This window comes from Puntigrus tetrazona, chromosome 11, assembly GCF_018831695.1.
Source record: "Puntigrus tetrazona isolate hp1 chromosome 11, ASM1883169v1, whole genome shotgun sequence".
Taxonomy (NCBI): Eukaryota; Metazoa; Chordata; class Actinopteri; order Cypriniformes; family Cyprinidae; genus Puntigrus; species Puntigrus tetrazona.
Genome location: NC_056709.1, coordinates 22,906,213 through 22,923,225, shown reverse-complemented (window position 1 = coordinate 22,923,225; position 17,013 = coordinate 22,906,213). Strand labels below are relative to the sequence as shown.

The window sequence follows — 17,013 nt, the reverse complement described above, 5'->3', positions numbered from 1 at the left end:
TTAGCAGAATAGGGCTGTCAGCTCATATAGCTAATTTCTCTGAAAACAAAACAAAAACCATTGTCACTTACAAAAACACAGTGGTTGTGCTGTGGGTGGAAACTTGCTAGATTAATGTGCGGCAAAATTATAATGGTTCTGCTCTTTTAGATAATGCTGTCAAAATCATGCTTGGAAAAGGTCATATCACAAGTTACAGCTTCTAAATCAAATTTTATTGCATTTTGCTTTGACTTGAAACATTTAGCTTATTCCCTGTGTAATTTAAGTAGCTAAACATACCAGATTTAAAATAGCACAGAGTCATCTGTAAACAGAGATACACTGTGTGTATTTTGTCTGTTCCCACTTCAGTAAAAACAAAAGGAAATCATTTTTGTACGTGTTTATACGTTTACTCGGCTAATCATCTAAATCCCTTACAACAAATCATTTCTTTTAGCTCTTACTGTTAATTCCATTCGTCATCATTCTGTCAGTCTCTGATGATACTTGCAAAATGTAAAAAATAATAATAATAATAATAATAAGAAGAAGAAGAAGAAGAAGAAATCCAAGATGGCAGCTTTGTTGACTCGCATAGCATTTCTGATGTCATCAAATATTTTTAATTTCTCTCTCTCATTTGATTTAATCTTCTTTGTCGTATGGCTGGTTGCAAACTTAATTACATTCTAACTGTAAGAATTTTACAATTTATTTAATTCCATTAATTACATTTTAAAATGACCCTAATTTTAGGTCGGTGTATATATATTATCTAAAACAAAATAATAAAAAAAGAACACCTATTTGATTTATTCACATCTGTGGGTGTCTTAGCATTACAATGCGGGACTTAAACGGGCTCAAAGCAGGTTGGGCCGGTTGCGTAAACTGTTTAGACTAGCCTTAAAAAATTAGCCATCCTTCAAAACTGGCCATAACTTTTTTTTATTCGGTTTTGAAGAGGTAGATTGGTCTTGTTTGTATCGAAAAAAAAAATGAGACTAATGAGACTAACTAGTCCTTGAGGCACGGTCTTAACGCAACCGGCCCCAGGATGTATTAATACGCCTCTGGTGATCAGGTAGACAACATAAACAAGCTACCGCTGACACGGTACACATCGGGCTCGCTGCGCCCTCTAGCGGTTAGGTGTCCTCCGCGCGCCGCTGCGATCAGCTGGGAATTTGCGACGGCTGCTGGCGGGTGAGACGTCCACCGTAACTTCAAAATGCAGGCTCACGAGATCCGAGAACAGAAAGGCAACATGGTTGAGTGAGGATGAGACTACCTAGCTCTGTCCTTGTGTCGGTCTCTTTGTTTACGGCCGAGACGACGGCTGCCCTGTATCTGAGCAGCACTTATCGCTCCGCTGGCGATCAGATTTGGCAGTGCTTCACGCTCCTCTTCACGCTCGTGCCGTCCGTGCTGGTGCAGCTCACGCTGATCTTTATTCACAGAGACCTGAGCAGAGACAGACCTCTGGTGCTGCTGCTTCACATCTTGCAACTAGGACCGATAATAAGGTGAGTGGCCAATTTGCTGCGTCTCTCCCGATCGCAAGCCTGTGGAAGGGAGCGATCCATCTACGTATCGGAGGAAGGGATATAAACAGTGTCCACGATTGTGAGCGAACGCGCATGTAACGATTGTGCTTTTATTTTCTTTTTTCGCACGCCCCTGAACGTGTGCTTCACCTGTTACAGATTGCTATGAATGTTCGTCGTTTATTTCATAGTCCGCGGTGCGCAGACGTGTCAAAGGTTTCGGGGCTCGATGCTTCATGCGCCCGGGGCTTTCCGTGAAAGATGCTTTAAAATAATATTCTGTAAGCTGTGTTGAATGCAATATATTGTCTGTAAACATTGCATTGAATGCAATACATATTTGGATATGTAGCTTTTACAATAAGTGACTGTCGCAGTTTAACATATATATATATATATATATATATATATATATATATATATATATATATATATATGATTTTGCACAGTATGATTTTTTTGAAACATAATTCAGTGATTACAATATTACCATGTCCATTTTTTTTTTATTAATTAATTATTTACTGTACAAATTATTTTGAATAGAAAGACTTCACATGAAGTATGGATGTATTTTTTATTCGTTAGCACAAGATTTATTTATTTAATGTTATTTTAATATAAAAAATAACATATTTGTATATATGTGTGTGTGTGTGTGTATATATATATATATATATATATATATATATATATATATATATATATATATATATATATATATTTTTTGTTAAATTACTAAAAATTATTAAACAGTGAAGTTGTAACTGTAATTTACAGTGTAAAATGTTCTCTGTTGTGTTGTTGTAATGTCTTAACATTTATGTTAGCTGGGATATATCACATAATGGGAATATAAATAATAGATGGAGCTTTTAAGTGTGTGTGTGTGTGTGTGTGTGTGTGTGTGTATGTATATATATATATATATATATATATATATATATATATATATATACACACATGTACACATGGACCATTTGTGCGTTTGTGTCCTCAAATCATCTATTACTGTTGTTATTGGTGTTATTGACAGCTTCCTTTCCAGTCCAGTCCAGGCCTCACAGTGAACTACTCCATCAGTCTGTGTGTTTTTGCATTGACCGTGTGCATAATTGAAGCATTGATATCGCCTTCTCTAATAGTACAGTTTAGCAACATGACCTGGGCCAGCTCATTCAGATAAAGCCCAGCGACGCTTCAGACCTTTGTGATTCATGTATAATTCACTTGTTTATTTCACTGAATTAAGCGTAAATGGCCTCTAAAGGTTCCCTTGGCCTTCTCTTAACACACTGTCATCTGTCAAATTATCATCAAGGTTGCCTGCACCCCGTTATTATAAAACAGCAAGGCTGTTGTCAAGGTCTGGGATAGGAAATACTCGCTCAGTGTTCAGCACCTTCTTCCTGTCCTGTGAGACCTAGCCGTTTTAAATGAGTAAGATGGACAGGTCGCCCACCGAGGCCTTACATACGCAGTCCTCGGGAAAGCTAGACCTACACGTGTAGAACTACACAAGCGCAATTTTCTGAACGGTGACATGGAGGATGAATATGATTAGAATTAATATTTATAGGACAGTGTATCTAATCCAGTAACCCCTTAATTGTCATTATTTTTTATACTAAAAATGACCAAATGCAGTATGTTATTTCTTTAAACTATAATTAAAAAAGTATAGTTTCGGTTTTTATTTGATTTTATTAACACAATGCAATGTATGTTGTTTCTCAACTGTAATTTATAGTTTTTATTATTGTCTCGTATTTTATTTTGATGATACAAATACCAAAGGCAATCTGGTTTTAAAGGTACAGAACTATAAAAATAATAATAATAATAAAATATAACCAATGGCGATAGGTTATTATAATCAAAATACATTGAGCAAATAACATACATTTAGAAATATAATTTTGTTTTAGAACATATTTATATATAAACCTTGACTACTAATGCATTCAAACAAATAAAACTGAGTTTTACTCCTTTAGGTGCTTGGATGCCTTCTGTATCTATGGCAGTGCCGGAAAGGTGGAGGAGCCGTATGTCACCATCACCCGTAAGAAGCAGATCCCCCGGGAAGGGCAGACCGAGGAGGTGGAACAGGAAGTGGGCCAGGCAGAGGGGAAGTTAGTCACCCACAGGGCCGCTTTCGCCAGGACATCGGTCATACAGGCCTTCCTGGGCTCTGCACCCCAGCTCACCCTGCAACTCTACATCTGTGTGCTGCAGAAAGGGGTTTCCATCGGCAGAGGTGGGAAAACACACGCACACACAGCAGTATCAAGTGCATTCTGACACATCTAAAATAGAGCACTGCAGGAGACAGACTAGGTTAATACTGAAAGCGTACAATACAGAAACTGAAAGCTTAGTGCCATATTGTAATTGGTTTCATAACGTGGCTCTCTACTTGATTCTGATTGATCAGTTGTGTGATTTAGCTGTCAGATATTTCTAAATAAAGATCGTTGCCTATGACAGCTCATTGCTTATCCGAGAAATCTGTTTCCCAGAGAGTTGTGCTCATGTTTCCTTGCTTTCCAAGTAAGCTAATGAAACAACTTCTGTTAATCAGCTATGTAATAATTAGGATAATGTGCAGTCAGAAGTCGTAACTTCAAGGTTGTGCGAGATTATGAAAACTCTTTATTTTTTTGCCGTAATGAGGGTCTGACTGTACATCACTTACCACGCATGCCAGTCACAGTGACTCTTAAAAATCGAAAACATTCACAACTTTCACATTTTCACAACGAGTGCGGCTTTTTTTTTTAAATTGCCTTAAGGATTTCTAGAGCATGACTAAGACTTTTCTCATTCCTGCTTTTGTTTTCGTTCTGTCGTATGGCCTCGTGAAGTACAACTCCCAAAGTGGAGCATTGCGAGCTTATGAGCTTATGACTTTCACAGTTAATGAGTTTTGTCATTTTCCCGCATTCTCCGCCTCATCTATAAAGTGTCAGGAAGAGCAGTTGGTTTACATGTCGTTAAGACATGTCATGTGCCTGCTCAACCAGTATGATCTATGCGCAGCCTCTTTTGCGCATTAAGTTTCCTCTATAGAATAATCTCTCTGTGAGTCCTGTAAACATGGTACCGCTCCTCGCGTCACCCGACTATTTACCGAACTCCCCTCAGTGACACATTCTACACACACGCTCGAGTTACATCGAATGCCTCCGAAATGACTTCTAGTTGCGTACTGTTTCCTCTTGTTATCTCAAGGATGCACATTTTGTTTCTGAAAATATCAGCTAGAATAGATAGCATGCTTTCAGACAGTGTGTGCAGCCCTCAACAGACTGAACCACAGATAAATTCCCATCAGCGCTATCCGACAATAACCAGTCACTGTAAATACAAACGTGGAAAAACATGGAAAACCTGATTACTTAATAATAATAATAATAATAATATCATACCTAGAACTAAACAGAAAATCATAGTGAAAATAAGTAAGAAGCAACATATAATGCCAACCAAAATTCATTTGGTATAGATTGCTATGCTAATAATAATATGAAAATGTAAAATGTGTATTATATTACACACATATTGCACTCCACTGTATGTTGTAGACAGCTCGGGCATTTGCAAGCTGGTATTTGGTGTAATTAGAGTTTTACTCTCCACCCATCAACTGTCAGTCCACATTGAATATTAGGAATTATAGAGCGACTCTGCCTCGCAGATATGTAGTCCCCCGCGCTGCGTGAGGAATGTGTTGACAGCCTTGCGGTCTATCCTTGAAAGCAGTATTGCAGATCGTAATGGATAGTGAATCAGTCTGACCCCATTACCCATGAGGCATAGAGTAATGAAACGGTGACTGACTTTAGATCAGACGTAAGGCTGATGGAGGCCATATGTTTGCACTGCTGGTGGATTTGGGCCTTCGGGGTATCAGCTTTTGTTATCTTTTATTACTTAACGACAATAGTAAACAGTAGTAGTAAACATCTCACCAACTGGCAAATAAATGTATAGTTGTCCTGAATTGATTTTAGCGTTACTTTTATTTGTGCTATTTTCTGTTTTAAAGTTTTTAACTTAATTTGTGTGTTTATGTTACATTTATTTGTTATTGTATTTATTTATTTGCACAGTTATTATATGCAGCACGTGAAATGTGTTGGGTATAAATTTATGTATTTATTTATATAATTTTTTTATATTTATTTATACATGCTTTAATTTTTTACAAATGTTATATTTATAGTCATATTTCCTTTTTCTTTCTGTCTTTCCGTGTTTAATTATTTATTTATAGAGTTATTTATTATATGCACCGTGAAAGAGGTCGGGTATAAATGAATTTATTTATTAATGCTTATTTTATATTTTTCATTCATTCATCTATACATACTTTTGCTTCTATTTTTATGCTTTTACTGTATTTCTATTTTTTTTTTATTTTTTTATGTGCAACATGAAAATGTAAAGGCTCGTGTTTAGTCATATATTTTTTGTCTTTCTGTCTTTCCATGTTTAATGGTTTCTTTTGGGCCTGCGCACAGACTGGAGAGGTTTATTCAGTGTCCACTTAACTAACGCAAATGTCTGTTCAATTGCTCTCAACCACAAAGTACGTGTGAATATAACGTGATCATAACATATTCCGTTTTTTTTTTTTATCTCTGCCAGGTACGTTGATGGTCATTTCCCTCCTCTCGATTGTATATGGAGCCCTGCGCTGCAACATTCTGGCCATAAAGATACGCTACGACGATTACGAGGTGTCCGTGCGTCCGTTGGCGTACCTGTGCGTGTTCCTGTGGCGAGGGTTCGAGATCGCCACGCGTGTGGCGGTGCTGGTCCTCTTCAGCTCTGTGTTGAAGGTGTGGGTGCTTCCCGTGGTGTCGGTCAACTTCGTCCTCTTCTTTCTTCACCCGTGGGCCCTCTTCTGGAGCAGCCGCTCTCCTTTCCCGGAGAACATTGAGAAGACGTTGACTCGCGTAGGGACCACCATTGTGCTCTGCATGTTGACCTTCCTGTACGCTGGCATCAACGTGTTCTGCTGGTCCGCTGTTCAGCTCAGATTGGACGACCCTGATCTGATCGACAAGGGTCAGGCGTGGAGACGCCTCGCTGTCTATTATTCCCTCCGTTTTGTCGAGAACACGGGGCTGACTTTGATGTGGTACGTCCACCGGACTGAGTTTTACCAATGGGTGGACGCCCCCGTGTTAGAAGTGTCGCTGCTGTTAGGTTACGCCACAGCTGTTTTCTTTATGTTGCTCTTTTACCAGTTTTGCCACCCTTGCAGACAGCTCTTCTCATCCAGTCCAGCCCAAGGATTTTGGGAATGCTGTGGATCCCTCTGCCTGCTTCGCGGGACGCTTTCCCAGCCAAGCTCCATGAGGACCAAGCCGCCAGGGAAAGACATTGGAGACGATCCATCCTGCGTTACCAAAGGGGATATTGGACAGAGCTTGTGCGGCGCTGTTTGAGCAAAGCACGTCTTAATGAAAAAAGTTTGACTAAATAGGACAATTCTGTCATTTACTCACTTTCTTCTCCAGGGTTTTTCGAACTCCGCTGACGATTATTGCATGAACAAAGGCAGTTGTTGTCACATAAAATAGTTTCTCTTGCGTTTTGCGGAAGCATTTGGAACATGAGGGTGAGTAAATAATGACAGAATCTTTTGTAGGTAAACGGTATAAAAAAATAAACTTTGTATGAAGTGCCCTTTAAGGATCAAAAGAGAGAAATAAAACGGAAATGTTGGATTTCTGCCTTTAATGGTGGAATGTAAAAGTCAACGTTTATTGTACTTTGAGAATAATATACTTTTTCGTGTTTGGTTTACCAGTCAAACGAGCCAGCATGTTCTACTGAAGTGCATGTGAAATTTCCTACCGAGATGAAACCGCTGCTTTTGTCATGTGATGTGGGAGCGCACTGTCCTTCGATTAACGTTATAGCTATGTCTATGTGTACGGATTATTTAAAGATGATTTATTTAAACGATTGTATTTAAGCTGTTGATTTTTCCATCACCTTGGGGGAATCGCTTTTTGAAAAATGTCTGACAACCTCTCAGGTTCATTATTAATACTTTCATCTAGTTCATCTTATTATTCTACTTATACTGTGTGTAAGACTGTGAAATTAGTCGTAAGACAGTGTCCTATCATGTGATAACATATGGCCTAAATTCAAGCAATTGCCTGAAATGTTAGAAGTCATGGATAGAGAAAATTACAGTCGGGTTGCCAGGACCTTCGTTATCCTGCAAACAATGATTTAATTGATTTGTTTTTTTTTCTTTTCTTTGTTTACATTCCTCTTTTGCACTTGTCTCATCTGGAGACCTCTTTTGAACATTATTTTGAAAAAAATGTCATTATTTTTATGTGTCTTAACTTTACCGCCCTCTCGTGGAGAGCTAAGTTTATTTATTTTGCAATACTGTGATTGGGTTACATCTGGAAACTCCCTCAAAATATTTACACCACAGCTTTTGATATGTGCAACTGTCAGCTAAACCCATAATAAATAAAATAAATAAAGGAGAATGTTATTTTGTCCATGGTGGTGCACAATTTATTGAACTTCTATATTTCTATATTTATTATTTAGAAACTTTCTCATTGTTTTCTATGTGCGAGGTCATTTTTTTCTGATAACCTAAAACCAGATTGCAATTATATATGCTTAAGAGAAAGACTGTAACTAATACTGGAAAAATACATAAATCGTATACAAGTTCTGACATTACGACGACTCAAAATGAATGACAGGCTTGACTATAAATCAGGAAGAGAACTGAGAATCATTTGCCCATCCTCTTTGGGTTGAGGAACTTTGCTTGATGGTTTCTCATGGGCTCACAATATTTCCTGGTTTGCTTCTCCGCTTTATAAACCAAGTCCGTTTTTGTCTTGTGGCTTTCTTCAAAATCCTTCGTCCACACCTCTCTAGATCTTCTCTTTCTACACAGCTCATCATCATGGGAAGCTTTGCAGCAAATGAAGGCCTGTCCATTTTCGTTATTGTAAGCTATCGGAGTTTTAACTTTCTAATTTTTGAAATCTTCATTTTATTATCTTTGGATTTTAAAGTTCTTTGTTGTTGTTGTTGTTGTTGTTGTTGTGTGTGTATTTGGCACATTGTTCTTCAGTATGTTTAAGAAATGGAAAAATAGATTTACTCCATGTTTTATATTTTTTAATACTGTATAATTGACTTAATCAACAAGTCTCAGACGCTCTCTGTTGTGTTTTTCAGCTGGTGTGGCTCGGGATAAATGCGTTTCTCTTCGTGCATTTTTATATGGCATTTTTGGTTGATAGATACTACTATACTAGAGTCATCCTTGGGGTGAGTATCCAAAAGCATTTAAAATAAAATAATGAATTTATGCATTTTAAACATTGAATTTATTTATTGATGTATAAATATGGGCGAATATATATAATTGTTGTATTTGTTTATGATTGTATACTGTTGTATCGATATCATTCGTAATTGTAATAATTTGTGTAGTCACACTTGTACACAATTATATTGTTAATCTAAATTTGTATTTGTATATTGTGCTAAGCTAGTGTATTGTTCTCAGCATTTAGACAATTATATATATATCGTCTGTATATTGTTTCGTTTTGGCTGCAAGTTTAATGCATCGGTGAATATGTTGATCAGAGCTTAAAACAGGAAACGAAACTTTCCTGAGTCTCTAAGGCTCATTTTTGCAGTCTCTCTCTCCCTCAGCACGCTCTCTCATGGGCCAGAGCTCCAGCTGCATGTCTGAATTTTAACTGCATGCTGATCTTGCTGCCCGTCTGCAGAAACCTGCTCTCCTTCCTCCGCGGATCCATACAGGTCAGTTAAAGTGAAACAGAGCGAAAGTGAAAGGCTTATCCACTTCAGGTAATGAAAGCAAAAAAGCCTGAATATCCTCATTAATGGTGTGTGTGTGTGTGTGTGTTCGTAGTACTGTAGCCGCACTGCAGCCCGTCAGCTAGACAGAAACATCACTTTCCACAAACTAGTGGCCTACATGATTGCCCTCCACACAGGTACAAGAAGAAAGAATATTTAATTAAAAATTTTTAATTGTAAAACATAGGCACAAACCTTTTGTACCTATTTGTATGAACCCAGTGACAGTTTGCCCTCTTTTTCTGATAGCATATTTTATATTGTATGTATGAAATTCTGCAAACCTTGCTGAAGATGTCTTGTATATTCCCCCAGCCATCCACATCGTAGCTCACCTGTTCAACTTTGAGAGGTTCATGGATTCCCAGCTTATGATCAACAGCAGTCACCTGCCTTACGTGCTTTCTCAGATTGGCAACAATGACAACAGATCCTACCTGAACCCCATCAGAAGCAATGAGACGGTGAGGATTTCATTCACACGAGAGTGACACAGAAGTCCCCGGTAAAACCGTTTCCGAAGCAGCATTTTGTTTATTATGCAAGGAACCTCCAACTGATCTCACTTCAGCCCCGTAGGATAACCTCCCACTTCCACCCACGGGTTACATCACATAACCATCATGCCGCTGCCGCTGTTCACATGATTTTAAATATTCTGTTGCTATGGTTTTGCTGTGATGACCCGGTGGACAATAGCCAGAAATAGAACATTGAGAAGATGGGAAGCCCTTGATCATAGCAAAACCAATAATAGTGCCATGTTGAAACACGATCAACACACGCATCCTATGACTGATATAAAAAATCTACTAGCTGCTGTTGAGAGCGACTATGGCAGATTTGAACTATTTTGTTGGTTTAGGAAAATAAGTAAATAAATAAAACGATTGTTTTACCCCTAGACGTTTTTTAATGTTTAGCAAGGAAGTCCCTTGCAAACACCAAGTCTGCATTTAATCGATCAAGGATAGAGTATGTTATTAATATTAATAGAACTATTAGCATTTAACATTGTTTTAGATTTTAAAATACTTTAAAATGTGCTATTCCTGTGATGGCAAAGCTCATTTTTGTTAAGTCTTTGTGTCACACTATCCTCCAGAAATCGCTAGAAATTGGGCTTAAGAAACCCTTTATTATTAGCAATCGTGAAAACAGTTGTGCTCCTTAATTTATTTGTGGACTTTTTTCAAGATTCAATAACCACGTTTATTTGAGGGAGAAATCTTTTGTAACATTATAAATGCTCAATTTTGATTAATTGAACGTCTTCGATTTTCAGTGTTGCAATGTAGCTTTTATTGCATTTTGAGTGACGTTTTATGGTGTCATTTTTGTATTTTGTATGTCCCAGAACCCGACCATAGTGATGTTTACTACTATAGCAGGACTGACGGGGGTGGTCATCACCCTCGCCCTCATCCTCATCATCACGTCCTCCATGGAGGTCATCAGAAGGTCATATTTCGAGGTGTTCTGGTTCACCCATCACCTGTTCATCGTCTTTTTCATTGGTCTGGTGACTCATGGAATCGGGTGAGGGCTTATTTCAATTCATATTTGTAATTTTTGTTAATCAAAACCAAAACTAAATCTGCATTTCACAATCATATATCACAATTTCGCAACTCTACTCTCAATACCGCAAATCTTCTAGTAAGGGATGATTTGAAAACATAAACACCCACTTATTTCTACTCACTCACGCCAGTGAAAACATGGCAGTTTTAAGCTATTATAAGGCAGGTTTTCCAGCAGCCTTTAGTAAAGCAATATAAAACATCTCAATCATAATACAGTCTAGCAAGAGAATTATCATGCATTATTTATTCAATAACAATACCGCGCATATGTGTGTGTAGGCGTATCGTGCGAGGTCAGACTGTGGAAAGCGTAAAGGTCCACGACCCAAACAAATGTCACAGCACGTTTGAGACCTGGGGTCAAAATGGCACCGATTGCCCAGAACCCGTCTTCGCTGGGAATCCCCCGATGGTATATCCCAACCAAATCTCAATACATCTAGCATTTCGTTCAACATTTTGATTGCATCTCAACGTGTACTTCCTCTTACAGACATGGAAGTGGGTGGTTGGTCCCATGTTTCTATATGTGTGTGAGAGAATGGTGCGTTTCTATCGCTCACAGCAGAAAGTGGTTGTCACCAAGGTTAGTCAATCAAGCTGTTTGATTAGCAACCAGTGCATTTCTTCCCGTCTTACTGTTTTGCATAACTTTACAGGTAGTGATGCACCCATCCAAGACCCTTGAGCTGCAGCTGAAGAAGAAAGGCTTTAAGATGGAGGTCGGTCAGTATGTTTTCATCCAGTGCCCGTCCATCTCTCAGCTAGAATGGCATCCCTTTACCTTGACCTCTGCCCCGGAGGAAGACCACTTTAGCGTGCATATCCGAATTGTAGGGGATTGGACACAAGCCGTTTATACAGCCTGCGGAGGTGACAAAACAGTGGTGCTGGATGCTTGGACACTACCAAAGTAAGATTAAGGAGACATCCAGAAGTTAACATTCTACTTTTACTCACCTTTATGTTGTTCCAAAACACATTCACTTTCACCGTATGGACAAAAACTTTCTTAAAAGAGCCCTATAATTCCTCTTTTTACAATGTAATAAGGTGGCCTCAGAATTCTTTTGAGGTTTCAGCTCACAGATCATTTTATTCAGTGCAGCCAAAAACAGAACAGTTAACAGACTTTGCTTGAACTTATTATAGTAATATTGTAATATTATTATTAATGCGAGTTACTGTAATCTAATGTGCTCTACTTTTCAAAAGCTTGCAGAGAAAGGCTTACCAAGCCTTTATATACTGGGTTTATTTTTTTTACATTTTTGTGTTCATAGATGCAAAATCTCTAAAACAAGAAATCTCTCTTCTGCAAGAAAAAAAATTGCATATTACATAATGAAAAAACTGTTTGTCAGGCTTATGTCTTTAATAACACAGATGTAGTGCTTTTAATAGTACTCGTAGGTCTCACTCGTAAAATGGGAAAATACATGTGTAAAAAGGGGATGTGAGCATATAATCACAGTTGAGAAAAAAGAGAAGTGTCGGGAAATCAGCTTTCTGTTTGAGAAGCTGGCAATACGTTGATTTCAACATAAGTGAATTTTTCTTGCTATTTCTCCTTGAGTGTTTCTTCATTTCTTCCTCCTACAGTAGAGAACTAAAAAAATACAAAGACTAACAACACAATGCTCAGTGCATAAGTCTTTTTTTCTCTCTGTGTAGAGTGGCTGTGGACGGGCCGTTTGGGACGGCCAGCGAGGATGTCTTTCGATATGAAGTTGTGATGCTTGTGGGAGCCGGTATTGGTGTGACACCTTTTGCTTCCGTTCTGAAGTCTGTGTGGTACAAACACGTCCAGGAGAACAAAAACGTCTTCACCAAAAAGGTGAACAGTACTGAGTTTAGCGATTTGGGCTTTGATTGACAGAACAACGTGCTGTTTTGTGGTCTCTTTCGTTAAAACTCGTAAACGTCAGTTTTTAAAGGAACAGCTCACCCCAAAATGAAAATTCTGTCATCATTTACTCTCGAGTAGTTGCAAATCTGTATGAATTTCTTTGTTCTGTGCATCAATATGTATTGCAAGTTTTCAGATTTGCAATGGAGGCATAATATAATTAGATATGTACTACTTTGCTTACATTTCCAGAACAGAAGTGTGCACACTGGATTTTTGTTTTGTTTTGTTTTGTTGACATTTTAGAGTTAAAGGGTTTTTACACAGGGGATTGTGAACATCTCTTTTCAATACTGTGGAAGTTGAAGTGAAGATTTGTAGTTCAGACCATGAAAAACAAAATCATTTAGAGGAAACAGGAAATATGCATTGTAGTTGAACAATACAGGTGCATTTAGATAACGTGTGAAAAAATAAACACTTGTTTTCTTTCCCCTAATCTGATGTAACGTTCTGACCCTTGACCTCTGCAGATCTATTTCTATTGGCTGTGTCCGGAGACGCAGGCTTTCGAATGGTTTGCAGACTTGCTGCAGAGTTTGGAAAGGCAGATGACAGAAAAAGACATGAGGGATTTCCTCAGTTACAACATCTATCTAACGCGCTGGAAAGATGCTGAGGTGGGCGAAAAGACACTGAACTCTTTTTAACTTCCCTGAAATACAAAAATACTTTGCCATTCATGATTACGACTGCTGTTTAAAGGCGGCCCATCTTAGAGTTCAATATCAGGCGGAGGACGACCCCATCACCGGGCTTAAACAGAAGACTCGTTATGGTAAACCCAACTGGGACAATGAGTTCAGTGCCATCGCTACCCAACACCCAGGGTACGTAGAGTGTGGAAAATAACAGCTGCGTTAAAAGGCTTTCTACACTTAATGTGCATTAATAACTAGTGTTTTTTTTTTTTCTTTCAGTTCAAAAGTAGGCGTTTTTCTATGTGGTCCTACGGCTTTAGCCACAGCTCTGGGGAAGCAGTGTAATTCACACACTGAATCTGGAACTGAGTTTATATTCAACAAAGAAAACTTCTGATGAAGTGTGTAAATCAAAATGCTGAAAAAATGATGACTTGAGTATTTTGACCTGTTTTTTTTAATTAAAAATATAGAAAATCCTTAAACTACAGGATAGAACATTCAGACTTGCTTTCAAAGATTGTATTTTGAGTGCAAGTAGAAATTTTGTCTCAAAATTTACGCAAATAGTATTGTCTTATATATATATATATATATATATATTTTATATATATATATATATATATATATTTTTTTTTTTGCAGTGCAAGTTTATGTCATTATATTGTATTATAGGTCTAGATATATCATGGCTGTGCATAATAAGATTTTTATGTACTATAAAGTGTTATTTTGCCGTGCTGTATTTTACTGTGAAACTATTCTGCTTTCCAAACCTGCTTCCTCTTTCTTAAGTGGAAGTTAAATCTTACAAAATCTTTTAAGTTTAGCAATATGGGTGACCAGTTAATCAAATCATAATGTTACAATACAAGGCATGCCACTATAAAACAAAGATGCTAAATTTAATTAGCTGTTACAGTGGGTAAAACTATGTGGACTGTAGAGATGGATTTCATTTATCGTTTTTTGTTAGCAAATTTATTATGTGCTGGCTGATTTAAATGATTGAATGAGTTGGTTTTAGTTCTCAAAAATAAAGTTTAACATATATTATGCCATAAAGTGACATGCATGCATTGTCCGTAAAGTCCCCATCATAGTTTGTATTCAGTTGAGGGCTTAAATAATTTCAGATATGAAAAATGCCTTAAAAGACTGAAGACAAAAAAACATCCCGATATATATTTGGAATGATAAACCCAAACCAGACAATTTTAATACTTAAGCAACAACATATTTGCATTTCATCCTATACAGAGCAAAGGTACATATTACCTTTGCAAATCCAAAAAAAAAAAAAAAAAGTAAACAAAAATGGCAAATAAACATACAATGTGACGGGCATTTGCAATACAATTTAAACTTTATAGATTAGGCCAAACATGATAAATTGAACATGGTTTTAAGCCAGCGTTGAAGCAGAGGACGTGATGGTTAGAGTCAAGGTGTTTTTATGGTTTCTGTGTCTGTCTCAGCCGATTCCTGTTCATAGCGCAATAGCCACTGCAAACACACTGACGACACAGTACATGGTGCGGTTCTCCCACCTGACTGTGCAGCTTCCTGCAAGAACAGACACACGCACATTAGAATGAAATCTCAATATATATCAAATATACGTCATCTCAATTAATTAAAAAAAATATATATATATATATATATATATTTATTAAAGATGTATTCTTTATTACACATGCAATAAATAAAATAGAATACATTTGGACCTCTGACATAATTTTAAGCAGTTTAGTGGTGTTCTACTCTAGTCCTGCAAGTATATTTGATGTTTTTCAGCTTGATTCAGCCATAAATAAAATAAATCAATATATAAAGGATACAATGTAATAAATATGTAAATAAATATATATATACATATATACACACACACACACATATATATATATATATATATAAGCAAACAATCTGAACTTTTTTCCTTGCAATTCAGTGTTCACAATTCTGACTTTTTTCCCTTTGAATTGTCGCACAACATAACTATTTAAAATGAAAACAATAAAAATAAAAGTGATTACAAAAAATAGAAATATAATAATAATTTAATACACATTTTAACATATGGGCATATGATAATAACTACATATACATACAAGCAAACTAATGCATGTTCCACATACAACTAATATGGAATGCATCTATTTCAACTTTATTCAGAAAAATATCAATTAGGTTAGAAAATCAGCATGTAAGATTGGCTGTGAAAGCACAAAGCAGTTATACAGAACTAAAAGCATTACCATCAGTGGTAGTGTCCCAGTAACAAGAGTTGGCTGTGTGAAGACCCGCACCGCTTTTCTGCATCACTGCACAGTTGACTGAAATTGATGCATAATATGTACAATTAAACAACAGCAATTTCGGCCTCGACATATAACCTATTAGATATTTGCATACAAGATGAACTCAAATGGAAAAGCTCATACCAATATACTTGTAGGGCTTCCCCTGTTTGACTAACTGAGTGAGAGTGTGCTCGACGATGCTGGCTGTCCACTGGTTGACTTTGTTCTGGCTGTAGTCCACACCTCCGATGATACCCTCAATGCACTGACCGATAAAAACACACTGAGTTAATGGAGCAGACTCAAATAAATAGGCTAGCATTAATCCTGCAGGCATGAGTTAACCATGAGACTAACAACAAAGCAGTTCATTCAGAGTGACACACAAGAGCTCATATAGGTTTTTTAAAACATTGTTGGCCGTGTGTGAGTTTGGTTTTATAGTGAATTTTACCTCCTTTACAACATTACTTGCATCATCTGGACTGAAAGACACCTGAAAGGGAAGATTTGAAAAGATAAACACAAGCTGTCAAACGGGTTTAATAATGCATAGACTCCCGCATCCAACAGATCATAATGTGTACAGGCAAGTAGGCAAAAAAAAAAAAGAAGCTTTTTATTTATTATTACAAAAATATTGATATTCAATTCATAGTTTGCTTTATGAGTCAAGTTAACGTTATGATTTGGCCACACCCTGAATCGTTTTACGTGTAATACACAATAATGTAAAACATAAATCAAATTGAACTTTCGGTAACCTTTATACATGTAAATCATGTAAAGACGCGAAAATGTGTACGTTTGTGGTTCACCGAGTGATATTTTGTTTCTGTCCGGATAAAGCGGTTAGCAAGCTAGCATTATACGCCAGTCTATGATTTACCGGTGTTTAGCCAGATAATAACCAGTTATACCATACCAAGCCTAATATAACACCTACTTCATCTCCAGAATGATACTCCTCCATCTTTTTAGCTTGAAATGCAAAAAATCTGGACAACAAACTCAGTTGAGACGAGTGTAGCCGTTTTCTCACTGACAACTGAAGGCTGACGTTAGCAACACAATAACGACTGAGTGCTGCCACCTAGCGGCGCTCCTCCCACTCACCATTAATAACTGTCCATCTATATATAT

General features: G+C 37.3%; 3 protein-coding genes across 3 annotated transcripts; 2 read left to right on the top strand and 1 right to left on the bottom strand.

The window, feature by feature from the left end:
• The first annotated feature begins 938 nt into the window (after nucleotides 1–938).
• On the top strand, nucleotides 939–8,067 carry xk (X-linked Kx blood group (McLeod syndrome)). Its single transcript, XM_043251968.1, has 3 exons — nucleotides 939–1,511; nucleotides 3,530–3,792; nucleotides 6,186–8,067. The coding sequence occupies exons 1-3, from the start codon at nucleotides 1,267–1,269 to the stop codon at nucleotides 6,989–6,991; spliced, it is 1,314 nt and encodes a 437-aa protein (XP_043107903.1). The 5' UTR covers nucleotides 939–1,266; the 3' UTR covers nucleotides 6,992–8,067.
• Nucleotides 8,068–8,380: 313 nt separating this feature from the next.
• On the top strand, nucleotides 8,381–14,921 carry LOC122354012 (cytochrome b-245 heavy chain). The gene is made up of 13 exons (XM_043251967.1): nucleotides 8,381–8,541; nucleotides 8,775–8,867; nucleotides 9,261–9,371; nucleotides 9,484–9,568; nucleotides 9,747–9,895; nucleotides 10,789–10,970; nucleotides 11,297–11,429; nucleotides 11,511–11,603; nucleotides 11,677–11,930; nucleotides 12,692–12,854; nucleotides 13,400–13,546; nucleotides 13,632–13,756; nucleotides 13,847–14,921. The coding sequence occupies exons 1-13, from the start codon at nucleotides 8,497–8,499 to the stop codon at nucleotides 13,962–13,964; spliced, it is 1,698 nt and encodes a 565-aa protein (XP_043107902.1). The 5' UTR covers nucleotides 8,381–8,496; the 3' UTR covers nucleotides 13,965–14,921.
• Nucleotides 14,751–16,971, bottom strand: dynlt3 (dynein light chain Tctex-type 3). The gene is made up of 5 exons (XM_043251969.1): nucleotides 16,817–16,971; nucleotides 16,325–16,366; nucleotides 16,012–16,135; nucleotides 15,826–15,903; nucleotides 14,751–15,133 (listed from the first exon to the last, which is right to left on the bottom strand). The coding sequence occupies exons 1-5, from the start codon at nucleotides 16,841–16,843 to the stop codon at nucleotides 15,057–15,059; spliced, it is 348 nt and encodes a 115-aa protein (XP_043107904.1). The 5' UTR covers nucleotides 16,844–16,971; the 3' UTR covers nucleotides 14,751–15,056.
• Nucleotides 16,972–17,013: the final 42 nt, after the last annotated feature.